We start from the raw sequence: 25,668 nt of genomic DNA, 5'->3' as shown, positions 1-25,668 counted from the left end.
TCAGAATTTTAAAACTTTCGAAGTTGTACCGAAGTGTACTTATATATCCTTCGCATATCTTCTACACTTATCTTTCATATTTCAATCCAGTAATTGAGAACAGATATCTTTAGAACTACACGGAGATCATCCTCTAAGAACCATCCAAAAGAGACCTCACCGATAGAAACGATAAGATAGGAGACATATTCTGCCGAACGGATTGCTAGATGAATTTCTATTTCCTCGATCGATAAAGGACTTAATAAATGCGAGGTCGAAGGCATTTTTTGCAATAACAATGCACAATTCATAGATTCCTTTCCTGCTGATTGCATATTAGGTCTCAACTAGTGGCTATTACAGTGCACAGTCTTTATAGTTCTTCTATTCCCCCATATGTTGCATAGATTCGGAGAATAGATGCCCAAGTCGACGCATATCAATGAGTAGCGAACACATCGTATATGTATAAAAAGTATGAGTATCCAACTCAGATTGTCAAATATCTCGCAACACTCATGAGTTTTAAAATGTTTTCTCGTAGAGGTTGAAGGTTAATGTCCCAAATTCTCGTGCTACAGGACTAGGGACTGGGGCTAAAGACATCTTACGGGGTAGTAGGTAGACGAATCCATAAGACAATACACAGCTATGAGGTATTAGGTTTACAAACGAAAATAATTGACAAAAACAATGAAGCTTTATTCTAAAGCCCAATTAAAAACAACAATTTCGCGTGACCTGAAGTTGATTTATTGAGAAGATGGGAAGAACTTTATCTTTTACTTAGCGTAAGCCCTTTTGTTGGAATTACTCAAAAATAGATGTTTTTTCATATTCTGCTATGCGAACTAGTAGAGCAAGTAAGCCAAATAATAATAACTATTTCTAAGTTATATAAATAGTTTTCTGTATTCCATCTTGGCAATGAGTATACTTTTCAAAACACTCACGATTAAAACTTTTACGCTCTGAATGTCTTTATTTAGCGAATTGAAGCAAGTAATTACTGATTTTATAATTTATTAAAATACTTTATGAAAAATGGAGCTGCATAGTAAAAAAAAAGTTCATGTACGTATGGGCTTGGTAATGTCACACAGCGACGGAAAGAGCCATAAATTTGCCACTTATTCTTTCTTTAAAAATATTTTAATTCGAGATTTTATTTTATGTGACATTACTAAGTTCTGCTTCCACCATTACGAAGCAATTTCATGTAGGTACGCAGCAAAGTGTGCATTAAATGTTTAACTCAAATTTTTGGCAATTAAACGCTGACCCATAAGTAATCGTCACTAAATTAGGTACACCTCAAACTAAGATATAGCTAATTTATTGCAGCCCTGTTTGATGTATTGCAAATAAAACTTTCAACTTTGATTAACGAAAGGCGTGAACCTAAGTATCATAAACTCTTGGCCTGTCCAATGTGTCTTACAGGCTCACCGGAAAGCCAGCGGAAGTCGAAATGAAGTCATTGTGTTTCGGTGTCAGCTGATCGAATTAATGGTTTGTTTGTTGGTTTAATTTGGGATTTTGCTAAGACGTGAATTTAAAAAGATCACAGCAAAGAAAACGCTCTAATAAACGAGTTAAAGAGACATAAATCGCGTAGGGATTAGCTTAGCTTAGGTTTAGTTTCGGCAGAAAGAATCCAAGATTACTCACCGTAATACTTCAAGGCAATGGAATAGCTTTGGAGGATTTAAAAAGAAAGAATGTTATACATAGTTACGCTTTTTAAAGTAAGGAGTATAGAGTATACGGATCTTATTAAAGATAACTGTCATGAAGAGGGACCTACGCCAGTTGTAATCATCTGGGCTAAAATGAACACATCTTAAGAAAAAATATGTAAAATCATTGGTAGGCAACGTTGAATTTTAAGGGAAGTCATCACAGCGGTTATGTACTCATTGATAGAAAATAAATACAAAATTAAATCAAGTGCACAGATGAGTAAGTGAAGCGATGAATAATTCGTCATATTGATATCTGGAAGTTCACACTGCCCCCCTCACCCCAAAATTGTCTAAATAAACCTATTGGTTGTGGGTATCTCTAAGACTTTCCTAAGACCTGGCTACCCAACACATCCGGCTCTGAGTAGTGTTTTGTTTTGGCTTTAAATTAAAACCATTTTAATGCCTCTAATTTATCACTTGGAATTCCATACAAATATGCGACCACCTTTTAAAATGTCATCAGCCTGTCTCATTTTCAACTTTGCCGATGGGATGGAACTTTAATATAAGAAAATTATCTAGGGATGCGTATCATTACCCCAATTCTCTTTCATTTCTACCAATCTCCGCTTCCCATATATCGGCGTACTGACTGCTACTCCCGCGGTCTCCATTTTGAGAAAATCACTCCACTCCATCCTTCCCATTGGACGGTAGTTCCTCTCTCTCTCTCCCGTCTTCTGTTTCTCTTCTCTCCCTATCGACCCTTCCGACTACTACTTCGCCTTCACATTCCCCCTTCTTACCCCCTCAATCCCCATGGAGACCGCCCTTCCCCCCAATCTTCTCCCTGCGCTCTTGACAGAAACAACGGCTCGCCAGCTATTTTCCCCCTTCCCCCCACACTTACCCCCGCGCGCGTCTGAGTTTTCCCCCATCTTCCTTGGTTTCCATCTGAGTTCCAACGCAGCCCTCCATCCAACCCGCTCCATGTTACTGCCAGGGGGGAGGAAGGGGAAGAGTTCTCTCAGGACAGCGTTCCAGAGGGAGTAAATTCCTCTTCCGATACCAAGCTCCGCCATTTCTACTCCTCTCGGGAACCTCTGTGTAAATATTAGCTGTTATATATGTTATAATATTATATACTGTGAATATGTGTACTATATAAGTGTATGAGTGATGTGAATACTATGTAAACTGCGAATTGTTATTAACCGTTCTATATGTGTTTTCCATTTTATCGCCTCATGATGCGACCTGCAAAGGTCGCGAAAGTTCGCTTGACAATACTTAATAGGCTGCTGCGCCTGAAAGCCTCTATATACTAATGCTCAATATGTCATTAATATTAACTGTGTAACCTTCGTCCAGAAAGCTGTTCAATTTTCCCACCTTGAAAGTGCCATGCTGTAATGTAATTATTATCGGACCAAATAAATCACCATCTGATAAAGCAAAGTTTTAATTCCTTCCAGTCCTACGATAAAATATTTCCACCGAGTCACGCCCGCTACAATTACTTATATATATTAAATGAGCTCTCATGGTGGTTGCGCAGGAATCAAAAGTAGAAATAGCGTTGAAACTTCCAATTTCAACATTATAAGTAGAATGGAAAAATGTTTGCAAAGATTGTATTAGAATTATAGCAAGTAGGTATTTGGAGGAGACGACCAATAAATTAAGTAATTTGCGTCAAAGGGAAGGGTCAGGGAGGATGGGTGGAGAGATACCTGGCGGCGGCATTATTCTGCTCTTAAAAAAAGGTGCCAAGGGTCCCATAACGTCCACGGCATAACGTCCAATCCGACGGACGTAGTATTGTCAATGAAGATTTCTTGGATCTCACACCGAGTAAGGACCTCCATATCTCCTTCCGACGTTTCGATGAGCAACTCGCCCATCATCCTCAGGAATTAAGGAATTTTTTTCGAGAAATGTACACTGCCACTGTTCGCCGTAAAAATAAACCAGACATTACACACGTATTATTGTATTTGAAGTGCCCCACACCTCCAATCGCAGAAAAATCATAGTCCTCTTAAGAAAAACTAGAATTGTAGCCCGTACACCAACTTCATCCCAAAAATATAGATACTTAGCTCTCATTTATCCTGATTCTTACGTTAATTTCATTTTGAAAATGTTGTCGAAATTTTTAATCGAATAAAAGAGCGTAAAAACAAATGCTATCGTCGGAACCAGCGATTTTACTGGGGAGGTTTGGAATGGTGGAAGATTGAGTGGTCTGTAATTTTTCCATTTCAATATCAGTTGCACTTGAAGAGAAGAAAATTGCTCTTGTTTATATTTACTCTGAGACTGGATCTTGGCTCATTCCGCCGTGCTGTACCAATGCAGGAACCAACATACAAAGCTAGAAACTCAAATGTCGTGTAGTGCCAAGATCTCCCGGTGACAGTGATTCCATACCAAGTGCGTCTCCGAGCCAACTTTTTTCTTCCCACAGCAGTTGACGCTTTACATCAACGGGTGAAAAACGGGTGAAAACGTGCGAAAAAAGTCCCATGCAGAAAATTCATTCGTATTTTTGGAGGTGAAGGGTGAGGTTTTTTAATACAGAGATAAATTTACTTACGCATTAAATTTTCTCCTGAGACGCGTACTACAATGTCAAGCAAAAAGGAGAGGTTGCAAGGTTACAACAATTCGAAGGATTTGTGTTGCTTCTCTTTTTCCCCGCTTTTTGAAAATAATAAATATAATTAACTTACTACTGAATGTGCTAATACATTAGTTAAACTCTACCCTTTTACCGTATCTTTATTTTTGAAATAACATAATCGCTATCATACATAAATATTAATTCGTGCGATAAATAGGCATAATTATTTAACTAAGTAATAGGATTGCTGCAGGGAGAGAGAAAAACATTGGTGGCAATGAATCATTATGGTAAAATCACTACGTTTTTGCGATAGGTGTAAATTAATGGTTTTCCTAGATCATATTACTTATAGCATAAATATGGCAAAATTTTGATTGTTAGGGAAGTTTTATGAACTTCCAACTATAAATTCTGCATAAAGGAGAATTAAAATGGGGAAAGGATATTTGTCTGAAGCAATAGATGATTCTTTCGTAAGGATGATTTGTGATTCGCGATTGAATATTCGTCTTTAGATATCATCTTTGGTTAGCACAACAGAGTTTACGGCGAACGCTGTATTCGATTAAGTTTCTCGCTTTCAGCCACTGAGGTGGAAATATAGAGTAAGTGGAATGAATAATTATTGTAAAAGATTTAAGTAGTTTTCCATATAGCCATTTCATCCTGTTTTCCATATATAGTCCTGTTTTCCATATATACATTGACAAAATGAATACCGATGGCTTAATCGTCTTAAATTCTATCTTTGATTCCTGCAATTTCACGACAGTGAGGTAAGAGAAGCGGGGACATTATGTTTGCGTGTGTTTTTAATCACCAGAATATCAATTTCTAAATCACAATCTGCTATTCGAAGAATTACGCTTTAATACCCTGATTTTAGCAGTGATCGTTCGAGGCATATAAATTTATTAATCTCCATGTGATAGACTGAAGAGTCAGGGATAAACGTGTTTGCTTTATCTCCGCTTTTGATTGAGTCTATTTAGGCTTTCTTTGATCAAGAACCGGGTGAGCTTCCGCTTACTTCTCCCTAAATCCTTTTAGTGCCCCCAATCGGCGAATTCACTCGCTATCACTCTTATCACGAACCAAAGATTTTACAGCTCGTAGTGATTTTTTTCTTTTTCCTGATTAGTTTCCACGGAATCCTTTTCAATTCAACTTGTCGGCAAATTAAAAAAAATATTGGAAAATAGCTTAATCGGCCATTTAGCTCAACTGCATTAACTGTGGCTAAGATACCTGAAAAGAATTGGTACTAAAATCATACTGCTCTTCTTCAATTGAGAAATGTATCTACGTATTTAAATCGCATGGAAACGAATTTTTACGTAGTATTGAGCATAAAGGAGCAAACTTTAATCAGAATTTGCCCGACGAAAGGCGTTTACATTTTCCTGCGTCTGAGCAGAAGGTCAACATAAGCCTTGGATCATTCGCTATTCCTTTCCTTGTAGACACTTTATTATTTTTTGGTTGTCTTTTCTATCGAATACAGAAATAATTAAATCGAACGCTTTAGCGAAGCACTTTTTCAGAAAAGTAAACATTTCTCCAATATTTTACAAAACCACTATATTAAATTTTAATCGTAATTGAATGCCTACACTCATCGAACATAATAAATGCTTTAGGTGCTTAACCGCGTTATTGTTTTCAATGACAACACTTTCGCCTTCGTTCCATGCTGCGTCTTCAGATTTAGGTACCTATTCTGCTTCACTACTATCTAATCATCCATGGAGATGCTGGAATTCCATTCCTTCCAGGTACCATTAACATTAAGCCAGTGGCATTACTCACTGACGATATCTACTGAGAAATAAGTGAAACTGTCGTCTCTAACGATAAGTACGCGAAGGAACGCCCGAAAAAATACACGCAACACCGCGGATGCTTTCGCGTTCAGAGTACCCGTTACTCCCTCTCGGCAGGCAATATCTTTTAATTTTTCGTGCCGCATTACTCGTTCAGATACAACCTAAGCAATTTCCTTAAAATAATAATGAACGCTTATATTCGTGGACTCACAAGGCCCTGAGGACTTTATAAAAATATAAATTCTGCTTGCTTTTACAATTAGAAATAATAAACACAAAAAAACTACGATAGACGTATTACATTTGACAGAAAATAAGCAGTACCTTCCATGTAGCGACAACAACTTCCACTCATTATAAGATTAGGTAGCGTCTATTCATTCCAGCATTTACTTAAATATATTGCTATGTTAAAATTATTCAACCAGACACCGTAATTGAATATGAAATACACACAAACGAGGACAAGTTCTCTCCACATAGGTACAATGAAATGTTAAGATTTTTCTAGTTCAGTTTAAATACATTTTACGTCACAAAAAGATCGGTTGATTGGGAGTGATGAGTGATCTTAAATCTCCGCTAACGACTTCTCATTTGAACAATTACAATTACAAATAATAAACACGGAAGAACTTAAACGGATATATTACATTCAACACTAGATATGCATTACCTTCCGTATCACAATAACTCCTACTAATTACCATGCTACGTAGCGTTTATCCCTACTAGCATTTAATTAAATCAGTCGTGAAGTTAAAATGAAATGACCAGGTATCAAAATGGGACTATAAATTCTCTCAGAGGCTTATTAAATCGGTAATTCGGCTTTTTACTTCATGTGTAGTAAATTATTAGGTTTGTATACTTGCAAGGAGTGCCACATCTACGTCCAAACCGCACACCGCGACATAACGCCGTTGGGTGTGACATCGGCTTCCTCACACTGCCGTAACTCAATTAATTATCGACTCGTTCCTTCCCATGTTGAACATTTTCAATGACTTCCTCGCCCGGAGCATTGCTACACTCCATTACCCGCATCCCAGCAGCGCCCCTTAGTGCACTCCGAGTCGGCGGCGGGAAGCGGAATCACTCGCAGAGAATATATGGAACGAGGAAGACTCTGCCAGGCAGTCGCGCGACAAACTCGAGGGAGAGAGAGAGAAATAAGTCGGTCGTGAATATAAATCAGCACCTTAACGACCTAAACTCCCTTCATCCGCTCAAAGTCCTTTGCTTTCCATTGGGTCTTAGCCACGCGAACACATAGCACCGGGGTCTTAAGGATTACTTTTGATCCGGGAGTTTGTGCGGTCAAGTAATCCGACGTCACGGGGGCTTTTCGGAAAGGGCCCCTCGACTTGAGGTGTGGCAGTGAGTGTGGGCTGGGTGGTCGTGGGACGGAATGGTCTCCGAAACGACCGAAGATATAGAGGAGGATTTTTAGGGTGGGAGAGGGAATGGCGAGGTTTGGGGGACTACTGTGGGGGGAACTGTCTGCCAAGACCGAGGAAATTGACGAACACAGGTGTTCGCGAAGAATTGAGGGTGAAGTTGGAATGGCAGACCGGTCGGGGGTAAGCTATGGAATGAGAGCGGAGAAGGTGGACAAAGATGCAATGGGGGGAATGGGGAAATTGGGTGGCATTGCATTTTTTTTAATTATTATATTATATTGTATTAGTCATTATTAATGCAGAAGAGATGGAAGGTCCCTTCTCAAGGAGCTTATCCCTATATTGAGACGTGATTCAATAAAGAAAAGAGTTTCTCGATTGCCTATAGTATTTTTTTCGGTTTTAAACTTATGGAGTATAAAAATTTTCTCTACGCAAATTCTTCAATGACATTACACTTTGAGACTTAAATTCACAAATAAGTTACTCATTTCTTTATCATTTTGATATTTTAACAATTCAATCCGTGATAAAATACAAATATTAATATATTTTGATTTTATCATGCATTATAATTAATTTAAAAATATAATGGTGGAACGGTTGGGGGTAATCTGTGCAATGAGAGCAGAGAACGTGGACAAAGTTGCAATGGGGAGTACCTAATGGATAGGGTGACATTACATTTTCATTATTGTTTTATAGTTTGCCATTCAGTTATTAATGCAGGAGAGAGGTGAGGTTTCACGAAACTTCTCGCTCTATTGAGACGCGTTCTGCATGAAAAATTCAACGTTTATAGATTTCATATAGTGTTTTTTTGTCGGTTCAAACTGAAAAATGCCGAAATTTTAGCTTCTCGCTTTATTGAGCCGTGATCCACATGGAAAATTTAGCATTTCTCGATTTTTTAATGTATTTTTTATCGATTTGAAACTTAGAAGAGTATCAAAAGATTCTTTGAGGAGATACTTAAATGGCATGTAAATTATACTTTGACGCTCTTAAGTAATTTTAAAAATATATTACCCATCAATTGATTAAATTTTGAAATTTCGACAGATCAACGTACGACAAAATAAAAATACTAAGTATGTCAGCATACAAAAAATAATTGTCGAACACAAAATATATACGCAAGGAAAGGCATTGATGAATCCAAGGTAGTGGAACTCTTTTCTACGATTCATTCAAATTGAAACTCTGAAAAGATATTCCTAGCTACGCCTCCGATATAACCACCTTGTTTCATGACACATTTCACCCTAGATAAGATGGCCGTGTGCCAATTAATATTTATGCCGGTTTGGAACTTTACTTTTGGAACTTTGGAATTGTTATATGCTTGAACATACACGCTACAGTTTACTTCTAAGTTTGGTTTCAAACGAATTATATAGGTATCTCTACGGGCTTCCTTAAGCTCTCTTTCTCCCTTAGCGTACTACCTTTTACCTCTCATATTTTGACCTCTCTTGATATGTTATTATAAGAACCAGAGTCGCTCTCCACCATACCCTTCAAAATTTTACAACGCAAATTTTGAATTTAACGTCTTTGGCAATATTTTATGGAAATCTAGAATTGATAACTTTATAAATAAATTATCAATAAATTTACTTCCACATATTTTATTTTTTAACCGACCAATGCTTGGAGAATATGCTCTGTCCTTGATAATGACAGTGTATAGTGTGACAATATGCACTGACCTTAATAATGACACGGTACACTTTCGCAACCTAGGTCGGTTAAGAAATGATATCTATAAAACTGTTTTTTCTTTATCATGATATCGATACAAATTGTTATCAAATACCCAATGGCGGATTCAAGGAGGATCACAGGTGTCTTGACCACCCCCAAATTTTATCTTATTAGTTTGATAGTTTCTATATCCTTAGATGCCTGAAATACTTCAATTTCATCTAAAGTTAAGAATAAAAATGAAATGTAATGCTCCAATATGCTTTTAAAAAATTGTTGTTTTAAAAACTTTTACAAGGGAGAACGCCCCAAAATTTCTGCTCTTCTGGGGGATATTTCATACTCCCCAGACCCAGGTCATGACCCCCCTCCGACTTTGATGCGGAATCCGCCCCTGCAAACACCTTTGAAATACTTTTGAAACGTCAACCCTTGAGGCTCCCAGACTGTTTCGCCACTTTCCCGATTATTTTAGACGCACTACCCGCGTGAGAAAGGAGATATGCTCCTCTCATGCGCTTGCCTGGTTGATAATTTTGCGGCTGGGATCATTTCTCTTTGACGTCCACCGCCTCCTTTTCCATCTCCTATCGCACCACGCGACCCTCGAGCAAACGCATTTATCTACCCCTGTGGTAACCTAAGAACGAAGCCGGGGGTCTCCGTTCCGAGACGCCCGAAAAGGGAGCCTGCGATCTCGGGGAAAAGTGAATGACGCAGGTGCGTTTGCGCCCGGATGATTTGTGAGGCGGGAGGAAGTGGCCAGAGAGAGAGAACTGGTTAACCCACGGAGTCCGAAGCTTAGGACAACGCGAAGGTTGGGACAGCAGAGAGGGAGTGTGCAGGATATGAGGGACTTCCCACGAAGAAGGAGCAAAAGCGAGTTCTGCAACCGATCGAATTTGGCAAAGCCTTCAAAGCTGCGATCATTATTTACCTGGACAGGTATAATGACTCTTGATAAAAAATTTCCTAGCATATTTGCAATCATAATTTCTGCACGTTGTTGTTCTTCATTTTGTTTTGGAGTTTTCAATAGCTAATTATTGCTTCATATACATCAATTCCGCATTAAATATATCCCTAATGTATGTCAAATAAAAACTTTTTGGCTAAGTCACCACGTCGATTTTTGAGTGGCCCCAACGTTTCCCGACCGATGCTGGTCGCTTTCTCAAGGGAAACTGTTAACGTAGTAACATAACGTAACGGGAATCTTTTAACGAAGAATTACTCCGGTTGTACGTCAAAAATGTATTATGATTTATCATCCCATTTCTTAATACTGCTTGATTGTGACATAATATACCTTGGGCTTGTGGCCTATAAAGATTTTATGAATTCAATGTAAAAAATTAAACAGCGATTATATTTTAATATTTTCATGATTATTTTGGAATATTTCGATGATGTAATCAATGATATCACCAATGCTTTTGCTAAAAAATTTTGTTGATTGATTTTTGAAGTAGGAGACACACAGCTGAGATTATTTTTGCCAACCATTACTAGCTGGTGTGCAGGTGCAGCAAAGAAGGTTAGGCAGAAATCTGGACGTGGCGTATGACTGCTCTTGACCAATGATACCTTGTGCTTCATGAATTAGGTTGAAGGCAGGAGTAATTCACTTTTAAGCAGCGTCCAGAAAGCTGCCATGAGTAGGTATAGATAAGCCTAAAATTTTTTCCGGCAAAATTAGTGATTCGTTAGAGAAATCGATATTTATTTGCAATAAAAAATATTGTGTCAAACGCAATCAAAACGTTTTCATAGTAGAGTCTTATAATTCTTTTCAGAGCATGTGTCTATCGGGCACTCAAAATATCTGACATTTAATCACGAAGAGAGAGCCAACACCTTTGTTAATGGATCCTGGAGCATATTCCTTCAACTTATTTGAGACATTTTGGCTTGTTCTTTTCTATTCCTATCTTCTAAAGTCGAAAGAATCTCCGCTAAACGTAGAATGCCTTATTTTAGGGGGCCGGATTGTGGCCTCATCTGGGTCAGGTAAAATAAAGTACAAGTCAAGTCTTTTTCGGTTAATGCTATCTCACCATTCTTTTCCTCATCCATCCTAACTAACATCACCATCTCTCTTTAGACTTATCTCTGTGACTAAATCGCCCATCAACGAGGCTCTTATTTACTCAGCTCCCTCTTTATCTTTCTTCTTTATAATCAAATCATCCTCCCAAACTTTTTATTTTCCTTCGTGCCAAAGCCTCGAAAACAAAACCGTCAACGAAGAAGAAAATATGGCATCAGTTACCTCTCGCTTCCTTCTCTGTGTCAAGGCAATAATTTCACTTTGACTGGACCGCGCTTTCTTTTTAACCGCCGCCTAATTCCGCAGAATCTTCCCTTCATCCGACCGCTAGACCGGCTTGTCCATTCTGTCGTCGCCCTAAGTATTTAAGCCTCTTGCTTTGGCCGCAATATCCTTCCTCGCCCTCCTTATAGAAGCCCACCATCATCGAAAAACGTTTCGGAGTGTTTACACTCCCCGAGAAAAGAGTGCAAGGCAAACTCTGTGATACAAAATTACGGATGCCAAATAAGTTTATTTGCACGTCTGTAGATCATCTGTAATTTGCAAGAATCCAAGAAAAAAACAATTCTAACAGGACCGCCATTATCAATTCAATTTCTGGATTGTGCAAATATTTTGGAGAACATATCAAAAAAATGAAATCATATTAAAGAGAAATTCACAGTTCATGAGCGTAATTACTTTCTAATAAAATTGTTTTAAGTCCGTTTAGTTTTAGCAATGATTCCTTCCACCTATATAAATATCACTCCAGGGCCACATTTACTGTTCTGTGGTGGAGGAAGTAAAAAAACCTGTCTAAGATACGACTATTTTAGACTCTGAGCCGGAAAGGAAAGTTACAGATAAATATTGGCCGAATAATCCACTTTCACCATATTATAAAGTTACTACGATTATTCCACTGTTCTCACTAAATATAATTTTGCAAATCTAAATACGTTGAATTCAATGATCCGTGCTTCAAATTCATATCATATTTTGAATGGTAATAACCTTATATGAATGAGTTAACTAGGATTAAAACACGGAAACCATTTTTCTCCTTGAAAGATGGTTATCCATGAGGTATACTTATATATTATTTATTATTAAATATCACTCACTCAGTGATTCAACCCAGAGGTTGGGTTGGGCAGGTGAGGGCAGATCTCACCCGCACTAGGCCAGAGGCACACACATTTAGGGTAGGGTAGCCAATTCCTTTCCCTGGGCCACCTCGCCCTTCGAGGATTTTTGATTTAGATTATCCAAATGATTGACCCGGGATTCAAACCATGGACCCCCCATGGATTCAAACCAGCACCCAAGTGCTCTATCCACTAGATTACCACTCCAATTAGGGATACATTACCTCCGAATTATCCGCAGCTATTGCTCTCTTGAAGAATTTTTCCTATTCATAATTTATCCCATTTAGACCATCACACACAAACCTGTCAAATAATATGCAGCATTCAATGTTACGTTAACATATAGTATTTCCGATTAAAAAACTAAATGGAAGTGGCCCTCAACTACCGCCCATGGTTTCCACATTATATGTCATTTTCAAAGTGATACAACGGGCACTCTCTCAGTATTTATACCTCGAGCCAATAATGGAGGAAGGGGTGTATGAAAGTGGCGTGAGGGTAGTTACCAAGAGGATGAAACTAAATAATAAATAATTAATTATGACGACGATATCAGTTTCACTGGCACTACTAACAGCGTCTTCAAGTGGAAACTGTTGTCGAAACTGTCGCGGTAGTAACTGAAAATAAAGAATTTCAAAATTTTGGATCTATAAATATTACACGGATTTGCTATAAAAAGATTTCAATTCGTTATGCACGGATTTCTTCTGCAATTTGAAGCCATACTCTGCCAAACCCCGAAATTGTCAGGTATCCAGAGCAATCTATCAATCAGAAAAAGAGTTAGCTTGGAATCATCATATTAACAGCTCTACTGAAAAAGCAAAAGCCGCCACCGTTGCCACTGGCCCACTTGCTTAAAAAAAGATACTAACTTTCGCTCAAGACGAAATTCATGCTATACAAAACTATGCTTAAACCCTTATAAAGCTATGACTCTCCTGTCTGGCTCATGGCTTCAAAAACTCACTTGCAGACGATTCAGAGAACTGAAAATGTTAAAATAAGATAAATGTATATGCACCGTGGTACATCCGGAAACGAGACATCCGAATTACTCCATTTCTCCACGAACTCAATGCAAACCTCAAAGTCATCAAAAAATCATTTCCTCGTACCTATAATGAAATGTTAGAAAATAATTTAAATTTGCCGGCCTCGGTGGCGGCGGGGTTAAGTCGTCGCCTGCCAAACATGAGGTCGCGGGTTCGAGTACCGCCTGAATAAGTTTCCCTTATTCAGGGCATGTTTATTCGTGTGCGTTTCATTGATGAATTTGTTGAACACCCCGATTTAAAATGGCCTATGAGAGCTATGTTCGGAGGTTTGGGAATAAAATTTTTTAAATTCATCAAACCCTGCAGTAAGGCACAGAACTCCCTACTCCGCTTTTGTACTCAACCATACTCCATAAATTTAATAATTACCACCCACTACGACCAATAGTGTTTTTTGTACTAGAAATTATTTTAGAGAAATTCACGGGAGATGCCAGGTAGGCTTAGACTAGTGCGAAAAAAAACAAAAAGATATTCTGGGGAGGCGTAATGAGAGCAATCTATTCAGCCTCGTCTCGCGATGTTTAGCATGGCTGGTTTACTGAGTCGGTGGGTGGCCCGTCGAGACCTTGCTATCCAGGGACACGGCAACAGTCTCTCTCCTCCGCGTTCTTCCTTAGCTCCTCCTCTTTTTCCCGTTTTAACTCCGCTAGACGGTTTCTTGAGAACACGCCCAGACCCATATCTCTCTTTCCCCTTCCCCGCGTCCCTCCCATTCCTCCTCTACATACCCCTCCACCTCCTCCCTGGCACATTCTCCTCCCAATGCCGTCGTCTCTAGAGCGATTCGCACAAATTAGCGAATCCCAACAAGCAAGTGATTGAGTGGCGCAGAAGAGGGTGGGAAAAATATCAGGAGTCACTCTTGCGAGTAAAAGTATTGGTGATGGAAGAGGATGGGTTGAGGACAGGGAATCTGGGATAAATTAGTGGCTTTTTATTATTATTATTATTATTATTATTATTTTTATTTTTTTTAATTTTCAAAGCATTTTTGTTGGTTTTAGGCGTGGTACGGGTATCGCCAAGCACTCTCGTCTTTTTACTCTGTGTTGAAAAATTTTCTGACAATCCGATATGTATTTAAAATTGCTGCTTTTTGTATTGAAATGAACAAGTTTTTAGGCAGTCCAATAGTTTTAAGACCTATGATGGATTGAATGAGGCACTACTCCTGTGGATGAGATAATTATTGGTATTCTGTGTACTTTATCTGATTTCCATAATCTCTTAATTTCATCTTTAAGTTCTTCATATTTTTCCATTTTGTTGGAGTAGGCTGTCGTGATGTTGTGCGAATTAGGTACGGCAATGTCTATCAAGTACGTTTCATTGCGAATTTTATCTTGCACTACTAGATCAGGTCTATTGCTATGGACTATATCTATCGGTAATAATTGATCGGTCATAATAAATTTAAGTGATCGTTTTCAAGGATGGTTTTAGGTTTGTAATTATAATAAGGAAATGCATTTTCTATGAGTTTAAACTTTAGCGCTAATTTCCGGTGGATGATGTTGCATATTTGATTGTGTCGGTGCAGATAGTCTTTTTGGGATAAGTTAGTGCATCCACTTGTGATGTGCTGTATTGTCTCAGAGGCATTACCGCATTTTCTGTCATCCAATTAATTTGGGTTTTTAATTATATATTTTTCATAATTTTTTGTTTTCACCACCTGGTCTTGTACTGCGATCATAAATCCTTCTGTTTCTGGGAAGAGTTGCTCATTCCTGAGCCATGCGTGCGATGCATTTTTATCGATTTCAGGGGCCTCCAGGGTATGAGGGTATCTTCTGTGAAGAGATTTAGCTTTCCATATTGACATTTTACTGTCTATAGTAACAGTGGTTTCACTAATTTGCGTACTTTCGTCAGATAGGTTTAACGGTGTGTATTAATTGTCTGCTTCGCAGATAGTTTTCAGGAGATCCGAGGTAGATTTCTTGCTGAAAAAATACTTCTTATTACTTATTATTATTATTATAAAAGTATTCCATCGGTAAGCGTAGGCTCCCATGGAGAACTTAACTACTACATTCATCAAACTTGTTTGGTAAAAGTAACAGAAATATTCAATGCTCCATATGAATCTAAATTGCGATGAGTTCGATCAGTTACTTGTATTTATGACTATACTTTTTGCAGCGTTAACTCGCTTTGTGTAATACTTTATCAATTAAAATGCAACTGTAGTTCATTGTGTTAAATGTAGTCGTTGTGTTATGATATTGAGTATGAATTGAGTGTTACAGTGGAACATGCTCCCAACTTTTTTGTACTTGTTTTGAATAATTTAGAGACTCTGTCATACTCCAAGAAATTTATTTCATTTTTTAAGTCCCTCAGAAAAACGTTACTCTTCTATAAAAAATTATTTTCATATTATAACCTACGTACCATGCGATCGTTTTACTTGAAAGTGGAAATATTGCTTATATCTAATCTAGCCAACTGAAAAGTAAACGATACTTAAGTAACAAATGGCGGACAAAAAGTGTAATATCTTCCATAGTGACCATAACAGGCCGCAGGCCTTTTCTGGGGGTCTGGGCAAAAGCGAGTATTCAACATGTGCATGAGAAGAAAGACTGGGAATCAGCCGAACATGTGCAGCACCCTCTTTCCGCAAAATCCAGTATTTATATTCGTAGTTATTTTGTTTCCTTGTGAGCGAGGTTTGAGAGTGAGTTAGGGAAAATGAATGGGTGGAAGAAAGGTGGGGATGAGAGAGAGGAAAATAGGGGATCAGTATACGGGATTGAACTAGCTATTTTTGGGGTGGGGTGGAGGTATAGCATCGTCAATGATGCCATGCAATATTCCTCCCGATATACGAGAAAGTGGAAGTTGCAGAAAAGAGTGACTGCAAGTTGGCTCCTATTCCAGTTTACTTTTACGACTTTCGTACATTATGCGGGGCCGTTAAAATGCTCAATAAAGTTAGGAACACGTTTTTTTCCATCTCGGATGTAAGATCTGAGGGCTGAGTCTGAAGGGAAATTTTTTATAGCTTCGGCTCGATGTATTGTGCACATTTTAAATACCTCGCAGAGACGTTTTTAGTCGGTAATCTCATTCCGTATGAACTGCATCAATGTAGCTAAATTAAACATCCTTTTACGGGATATCAGATAATGGAATCGTGTTAAAGTTGCAAGAGAAAATGGAAAGCTCGGTGGTATTATTCAGATATGATTGCAGATTTTTAATAAAACCGAGAAATAGAGATTTTTGTTGACAATGCAGCTACTGGCCCGTAACTTTGAGGACCGAAGCTCTAAGTTTGGTATTGTGTAAGAGTTTTCATCGTTAACGCAAACCATTTCGACAAACATAGTTATTAGCTATTTCTCACTCCAATCAAAGGAATAAAATAATGTGTAGATTATTGTATTTGACCCATTCAAGATTTTTTACCTGATAGTCCTAATTCTCACAAATTGTACCCATAGTATGGTTATGTGTACTTAAAGCCCGATAATTTCTCCTTCAGATGGGACGTTAGGATTGGTTTCCCTGAAGTATGTGATTGCTGATGAAATTCTTAGTTTTCGGTTACTAACGCATTGGTTGCTGCGGCTAAGGCAATAGTTTCGCTTGCACTACTGCCTAATGCCATCAGGGCGAAGAAGATTTTCTTCGAGGTTACGTGGCTTGTGGTGGTCACTACACTAAGCCTTAAAGTGTTGATGGAGGACAAATGTATATTTCGAAACGTACCCACATTTCGTCTGAATATTTCGACGATAGCCACTTTCAAAAGTAACTAAATATAAAATAAATCTCTGAAAACAAGTCAAAAAATAAGCTGATTATTCGATATTGCGAAATCCGCTGAAAAATGAACAAGATTTTTTTTATTTTCTCATACATCAAGCGATGAAGTAGTGGACATTGTGGGTGAGGAGAGGAAGCTTTTAGATGAAAAGATACGGAGGAGACAGAAGTTATGGATGGAGGGAGTACTTAGCGGGGAAGTGATGTTGAAAACTGTGTTAGAGGGTGGAATGCTATGTAAACGAAGGAGAGGAAGGAAGAAAATACGATTGCTAGATAGAACGAAAGGGAGTAGGCGTTAATGTGATTGAAAAGGGAAGTACATGAAGGTAGGGGAGACTGCCGAATCGCTTCTTAAGAACTCCTCATGGAAAACTACCTTAATCGACAGAATACATTTAATAATAACACCCTTTCCAGGGGGATAACGATCAAGATTTTAGTCACTCCAGGATCAGAGTGCGCGCTCAGCAAATGTAATCATGTTAGAGTGATTTGACATAGAATTGTGGCGAACAGATGGAAACCAGACGGCGCCCGAGGAAAACAACCTTCTCTAGTACAGTCCCGTTACCGATACGATAGCTCGACCGTGCGCAATCGATTCTGGAGGGCCCCAGGGGGCTGGGAGAGAGTGTTGGTGTCAAGGGGCATGGGTTTGAACCCTAAAGGGTGCGGTGAGGGTGGGTAATTGGGGGTTGAAGGGCGTTCGCCTGTCCTCCGTTGGGCGTCCGGCCTCCGTCCCTTGAGCCACCTTACTCCCACGTAACCCTGTCCAACCACGCCCGTTCGCCTGCTTATCCGCCTCTTGGCAGGCAATTCCACGTTAGACCGAGTTTTTCTCCCTGGCGACGTCACATTGCCTCAGAGACAACATGCCTGTGATCGCTATAACCGTCCCTCTCAAGGAGGGGAGCTGGGAAATGAAATAAACGTATATGGGGTGGGGAATTGAGCGTGACAGTGGAAAATAGAGTGAGCAGTTATTAATACTCGTTCAAAACAACTTATCCTGCCTAATATCAACCATTTACTCCTCCATTTTGGAAGCGATATATTCCACTATTTATAAAAATTAGGACGTATTCTTTTATCATTAAAGTATTCCACCGATTAAGGTAGTTTACCATGGAGTACTTAAGAAGCATTCTGGGAGCCTCGCATTCCTACATGTACTTCCCTCTTAAATTCAAAATAATACTCCCTTTAATAAATCTCCCCTGAAAATCCTATTCTTTTCTTTCCTCTCCCTTGCTTACATAACATTTTCCCCTCTAACACTGTTTTCAACATCCTCTCCCCGCTATGTTCCCCTCCCATCCATACCTTCTGCCTCTTCCGCATCTCATCTAAAAGTTGCCTCTCCTCACCCACCATTTCCAGCACTTCTTCGTCCCTCCTCCTCTCCGCCCACTTCACCTTCTTCATTCTTCTCCAAACCCACTTCTTCAACGCCTCCAGTTATCTCTCATCCTCCATGTTTCAAATATCCATGTTTCCATTTCGCCAAGTACTACACTCCAGATTAGGCTTTTACTAAACACCTTTTCTCTAAACTCTTGCATAACGATCATCTCATAATCCCCTTCCTGTTCATCAACGCCTCCTTTGCTTACGCAATTTTCTTCCAGATTTCCTTACTGTTGCAACCATTTTCCTTTAATGTGCTACCCAAATAGTTGAATTGGGAAAGAGTAAGTTGTTATAATTACACTGCCTTCAAACAACTTACCCTACCGTATATCACCCACAAACGCCTCCATTATGGAAGTGACATATTCCTACAGTCACAGCTTAGAACAATTATCAATCTTGAAATCGATCAAAGAGAACTTATGATGGCTCATATGACAGGCGCTACATTTTACTGCCTTCCTTGCTGCATTCAATTATTAATCGAGAGTAGTGTTTTTCTATTCTAATTGCGATTCTAAGTCCTTTTACGCTTCAATTTTACGGCGAATCAGGGGAAAATATTCTTTTGATTATAAAAATAAAATATAATATCAGAGAATATATTTTCTTTTTTTTAGTCTTGGTAAATTGATTTTTTTGAGGAATTTTATTATTCCATTAGATCTCTCCCCCGAAATATTTTCGCACGCCTTTAGATAATGGTTTTAGTTTTTCCCATTCAAAACAATGTCAACTTCCATGACTTCTGGAAATAGAATAGAAAAATAAATTTATAATTTTATCTTAGTAAATGCTATTTCGATGGATTTTTGTACGTTACATCATATTTTTCTGGTGCTTTTTCACTCTATACGAGTTTTATTACGTCTTTGCCACAGAATCCTCTAAATTTACCGACAGGCAAAATGCATCTAGTTCACGTCCGATAATGCGTGCATTGAAAAGTGATGACATTTTTGTGATAAGCGTATCAATTCATTTTAATAATTCACTCTTTAATAAGTGGAGCATTAATTACGAGTCCTAGGAACGCGGTCCAAATTGTTATTTTTTCCAGTTCCTACTTGGCGGTGTGTTTCGCATCACTCATTTCATCGTTCGCCAACCGCATTTTTGTGAATTTGTTCGCAAATTTTCACGCTAAAACTTGCATTAATTACGAGTGCAATGAATTTAATGAGGAAAAGTTTGAAACCAAATGATATTCTCATCAAATAAATTGTGAATGATGAAGAGATGTGACATTAATGTCGTTCCGTCGTTTTCTGGTCCCTCGAAATTAGTTCGGTTTTTAACGAGCATATTCATGAATTATATTCAGATTCGCTTGAATGATTAATCACCCTGATGCAAATTGATTTCCGCATTTTCCGTTGTGTGGCTGAACGCAAGGGATGCTGTGCCGGATCGGTTGAATTTGGTCCGCGTGGTCGCCTCCGAACGTCAAGAGTAATAATCCGTGACTCGTTTGCCTCCTTCACAGTGCGAAAATATTTCCAATGACTCTCCCTCCGGGCTTTCGGGAACTCATGCAAAATTCATAACCTGTAACAGTATCGGCATGCTCTTTGAAACATATTGCAAATGATAAGCGGAATATGATCTAATCAGGACAAAAAGCAATGCCCAGAACGATAAATCGACTCCGAAAATGGTGTCAAAGTTACAAATTACCTTGAATAATGCATATCTAACCTGGAGAAAACTTATGGATTTGCTCATAGAGAGTTCGTGTTAGCTCTTCCACGTTATCATGTAGCAAAATGCGTTCAACTTTATCAATTACTTCCAGCTTATATTTATGTAGTCCGACTGAGGTAGGTTTTTATACAAGTAGGATTATATTTAACAAGTGCTAACACTTGTATTTGGTGGTGATGATGATTACTAACGGGAAAAGGAGAGAACAGCAATTGTTTAAAGAATAAAAGGAATTTGTTCTTCATGCAATTGAAGAGGCAAGTCCAATTTCGAGAGATGAACCGTAATGATTTGCAAAATACTCTTCATCTCCTCTACATGTGTAGGAAAAAATATACAGCACAGGTATTGACCGATTTCACTCGTGATTGACATCGGTAGTGACCGACATTCGTCGTGATTGGCATCGGTGGTGACCGATATCGGTCGTGATGGAAATCGGTGGTGACTGTTATCGGTTGTGACTGGCATCGATGGTGACGGATATGAGTCGTGATTGACTTCGATGTTGAGCGATATCAGTCGTGATTGAATTCGATGGTGAACGATATCGGCCGTGATTGGCATCGTTGGTGAACGATATTGGTTGTGATTGGCATAGGTAGTGACTGATATCGGTCGTGATTGGCATCAGTGGTAACCGATATCGGTCACGATTGACATCGGTAGTGACCATTATTGGTCGTGATTGATAGGTATTAACCGATATCGGTCGTGATTGGTATCGTTTGTGATTGACATAGGTAGTTACCGATATTGGTCTTGAATGACGTCGGTAGTGACCGTAATCGGTCGTGATTAGCGTCGGTAGCGACCAATATCGGTCGTAATTGACATCAGTAGTGACCGACATCGGTAGAGATTGACATCGATAGTGACTGATATCGGTCGTTATTGGTATCGGTCGTGACTGGTATCGGTTGTGATTGACATAGGTAGTCACTGATATTGGTCATGAATGGCGTCGGTAATGACCGTAATCGGTCGTCATTGGGATCGGTAGTGACCGATATCGGTCGTGATTGACATCGGTAATAACCGACGATCTACCATTCGCGGTGGACTCCCTCAAAAGAATGGTGAATGGTGATCGACATCACCGAAATGACCGACTTGGTAATTTATTACTCCGCGTGTTGTATTCTCACCCTTGCGATCCCTGTTCCTGTTCCTCGCCGAGAAGGTGAGCTGTGAGTGGGTGGGCGTGGCCGAGGGCGGGACGTGGTGGTGCGTGTGATGGTGCTCCATGGGAGAGATGCACTGCGTGGCGGCCACCGCGGCCACGCTGTCACGGAAGTCACCCGCCTCCGCCCATACTGAAAAAGAAAAGATCGCGATTAGGAGGTTTTTCCGTCACTAGAGAATCGAAATATTAGGTACATCATAATTTGGTATAACATGTTTGGTCAGGCCGCACCCTTGAGGGGTGGTTTGCGGATAAATGGGTGAGACGTGGGCATACTCATTATTTTCAGTTCTTCCGTATGGGCCTTCCTACTTGTATATAGGTACTTAATAGGAAGGCCACATTTCTCTCCTCTTAAGCATTTTCTTTAGGATGCGGCCATAGTAAATTCACTACATACAGTTCATTTTTTTCTTGATTAAAATTACCCGAATATCTTTAAAGTTTCAGTGGATGTAGAGTGCCCTCTTTGGAATATTTCGTGGATTCAAATTTTAGCGTCTTCAAGCCCAAGGTGCACACACCCGTACACCTTTACGTTTTTATTATTTTAATCCTTCAAGTGTGAATTATTGTTGATTAAACCCGCCCCTGCACTTCTTTTTACCTTGCAATGCACCATTTTTGCCACTATATGCCACATATGTCTTGTTTCGTAAAACATGATGAATGACGCAATGGCAAGCAAGATGAGTGTGCATCGTCAAGTGATTTCATTAAGCTATATATTCAGTTGTTTAACACTAATAAATAGTGTTTATAAAGATTATAATATTTGAAAATAATGAAACATAATAAAGTATTCTTGATGATAATAATTTATTTGTATGATCGTGGTGCATAAAATTAATTTCTTAAAATCCCAAGGGGCACACATGTGTACCATACCATAAAATATTTGTTAATAAATATTTATATCAAATTTCACCGTGATGTTATTTTTATCATCCACCCTAATTATGCAAGGAGTCTGAAACAAAAATAAAACAGCTCATAGACTTAAAACTACGCCAATATTTTCACCTCGATAAAATTTCTTTGGTGGACAGTAAAATATTGGCCTGTGTATAATCTACAGATCACGAAAAAATGTGTTTTGTCACTTTACTGAGGTTTAGTTTTATTTCATAAATGTGAATGGATATTTTCGATAAAAATAATTTCATTGGTTACGATACACTTCGTTTCATCACAATAACCGGTGATAAATCAAATATTTTTTGCGGAAAATAACCAGTCTCCTGTATTAATATTTTATACTTCTACTAGTTCAAATCTCATATCATATTCAGATGCTCTTTAATCATTTATTCAGATAGTTTAAGTTGAAAGCTGGTGATACTTCAGGCTAAAAGATAAAATACGACCGGTTGAGCAAGAGGGATGCGTTTTCTTTATTCCAATGTTTGGGTGAATGTTGTTGAGGTCACTTTAAAGTTTTACTTTGGCACATTAAAGTTTCGGAGATTAGTACACTAAGTGACGAGAAAAATGAATCTGGTAAGCTTCAAGAATCGCAAGCAAATGCACTTCAAGAAACCATAGAGAGGAATGTCCTATTGCTCGAAACCATTTTCTATCACTAAATCGAAACTTGAAGCATTTACGTGGTGGAAAGGCTCCATATTAATAATGAAAAACACTTTGTTACTTCCAGAAAATTCACAATTTCTATTTGATTACCGGTTTCGGCTATTACACCATTTTCAAATACATACAACATATGGTGGGACAGGTATATATATAGTGGTTGTTGATGTGGGGGTGGGGGAAAAAGTTTTAGATTCAAGCTGGGATTGGTAATTCGTGGAAAAGAATAAGGGGGGGACACAGTTTGTCAGGTGGGTTGTTGGGGTGAAATTTAGCATTAAGCTGCAAATCGTGAAACGACGTCGTGAGCAAAAAGGAGATAACTCGAAAGAATGGAAGATTTGTGTAAGTTCAAAATGTCAATCTACGTATTTTGAAAAAAAAACATATTTTATCGATTGTCTATTGAGCTGAATAACAAATACCTATTTTAATAATTCACGAAATGAAAAGTGGTTAAAAAAATTTCAGAGAAATTTACCGCGAGCTTCGGTGTATTTTGTTATTCAGAGGTAGAGCGAGGAAAGGAAACGGACGCGCGCTTTTTGAATAATAAATTATTTAAAAGGCGGTAAAATACAGTTTCAGAAAATTTCTCTCTTTTTCAGTCGTGCATTCCTTCTTTCCCTTCCCGTCTGGCGGCATCGGGCTCCCCTGGGTTCTCGCGAGCGCTCAACCCCTGTGAGGGGGCCTCCCCCACCCATCTCTTTTTGCAGCCCTTCCTCCTCAGGAATTGGAAATTTCGTGGGGGAGATTAAGGATGCCATCAAGACTGACGGTTAGGCCATCCCTCTTTTCCGTTTTTTCCCTCCAAGAGCCGAAATTTTCCTGAAGAAAGTGTTAAACCCAAAAAATGTTTGTGCCATATTTATTCGATGGAGCGTTATAGGAAAGGCTAGAGTGACATTTGGATCAATATTAACGCAAATTTAATTAGGGTAAGGATAATTATATTTTAATTTTTCCATCCATAGTACCATACTTTACACCGTCTTATGCATATACATAGAGTTTCAGGAGGAAGTATACGAGGAGTATGATTTTATACTGGATCGTCTTCAGTGGCCTTCATAGTTTTATGGACTTGGATAAGGTTGAAAGATTTATAAGGACTGGGTGATTCGTGGACCATAAAAGAATCATAAATAAACCTTAAATTGTGTTCAATAGGCAATTTATCCGATGTCTATGCAGTAAAAATGTTAGTTATGAAATACATCTGCCTCTTATAAAATTCCCACTTATATTTGCACTTATTTCTAGGGTAATTATGAATTTTGTACGCCTTCCTTGCATCATCAATACCACAGTACTCAGAATACCGAACCCTTATTACCAACCATTATCTGAATAACATCAGCAGAATTATTCATGGAAAAGAAATGGCTCTCGCTGTATAATTCCTTACAAATATGGAACTATATTTATTGATATTATTTAATGTTGCTGCTAGAAAGGACAATTGCCAAGAAATACATACTCAATACTTGTTAGTGAAATAAAAATAAATAATAATAACAAGTAATTTACTCAAAATTTATAAAATGTACAACTTAATTAACAAAAGGATGGAGCTTTAGCTAGCTTCAGTTGTTATAACACCAGTGAGGAAGCTACCATGCTTAAATTATATGTAAAGAAAGTCTCACAAAAATATAATTCTTTATACATTATGAAAATAAATCATTACCACGATTAATGTATCACGAACAGTTCATGCCGAAAATAAATCGTTTAGCACATCTCTGTTGTATATTGCCACCACCTGCATGGACATTTATATTATTTTAATAAAATCCGAAGTTTAAAGCATGATGGAGATAAATAATTAAAAACTATTGTGTATTGTATTGATTTCCAGATGGGTTATACATGTTTTCTTTCTTCAGTATTCTAGTAGAGTTCCTGCTTTTGGTTATGTTCACAATAGAAAAATTATGCCATTTTGTTATTATTGTACTAATCCCTCAGGTTTGTTCTACTTGACCTATTCTGATAGTAGGCTTAATCTTCAATGATTTACGTTTTTTTTCCCAATTATTTTAATGTGAAGTTTGCTCTATAGAATGTTACACCTTTAGCACACCACTATTGTTAAATTGTTAAATTAATGCTCTTAGGAGTATTATACCCATAGTCAATAAATAAAAATAATATTTTATTATTATTATTACAATTTTATTGTTATTATTTATTTTTTAATGCGCACATGAGATGGGAGAGAATGAATTTTTTCGCTCAAAGAAGCGAAGAAGGCGTCGGAAAGAAGAGAGGTCGATGTGAAATTCCTCTTTCTCGTGCGGCTGGGAGCGGGGAGTATGAGAAAACCTTGCGGGAGTAGGGAAGGAAAGATGGATGCACACACAGGGAGGAGGGGGGGGGTTGAGGGGCAGTGGCGCAAAGGGCTGTGAAATATTAAGACATAAATTAGGGGGAGCGTTCATTGCTCGTTAATGGGGCGAAAATTTTTGCCCTCTGAAAGAGGAAAAAGGAGGAGGTGGTGGGTTTTT

The 25,668-nt window shown here is 38.4% G+C and overlaps 1 protein-coding gene across 1 annotated transcript in view; it reads right to left on the bottom strand.

The window, feature by feature from the left end:
- Nucleotides 1-25,668, bottom strand: part of LOC124161412 (pituitary homeobox x-like) — a 253,210-nt gene that overhangs the window by 114,757 nt on the left and 112,785 nt on the right. Inside the window, exon 2 of the mRNA XM_046537729.1 lies at nt 21,531-21,698. Within this exon, the coding sequence (XP_046393685.1) occupies nt 21,531-21,698 (168 nt within the window). The remainder of the gene's footprint in view (nt 1-21,530; nt 21,699-25,668) is intronic.

Source organism: Ischnura elegans, chromosome 6 (assembly GCF_921293095.1).
Source record: "Ischnura elegans chromosome 6, ioIscEleg1.1, whole genome shotgun sequence".
NCBI classification, from domain to species: domain Eukaryota; kingdom Metazoa; phylum Arthropoda; class Insecta; order Odonata; family Coenagrionidae; genus Ischnura; species Ischnura elegans.
This window is presented reverse-complemented; position numbering and strand designations above follow the sequence as displayed.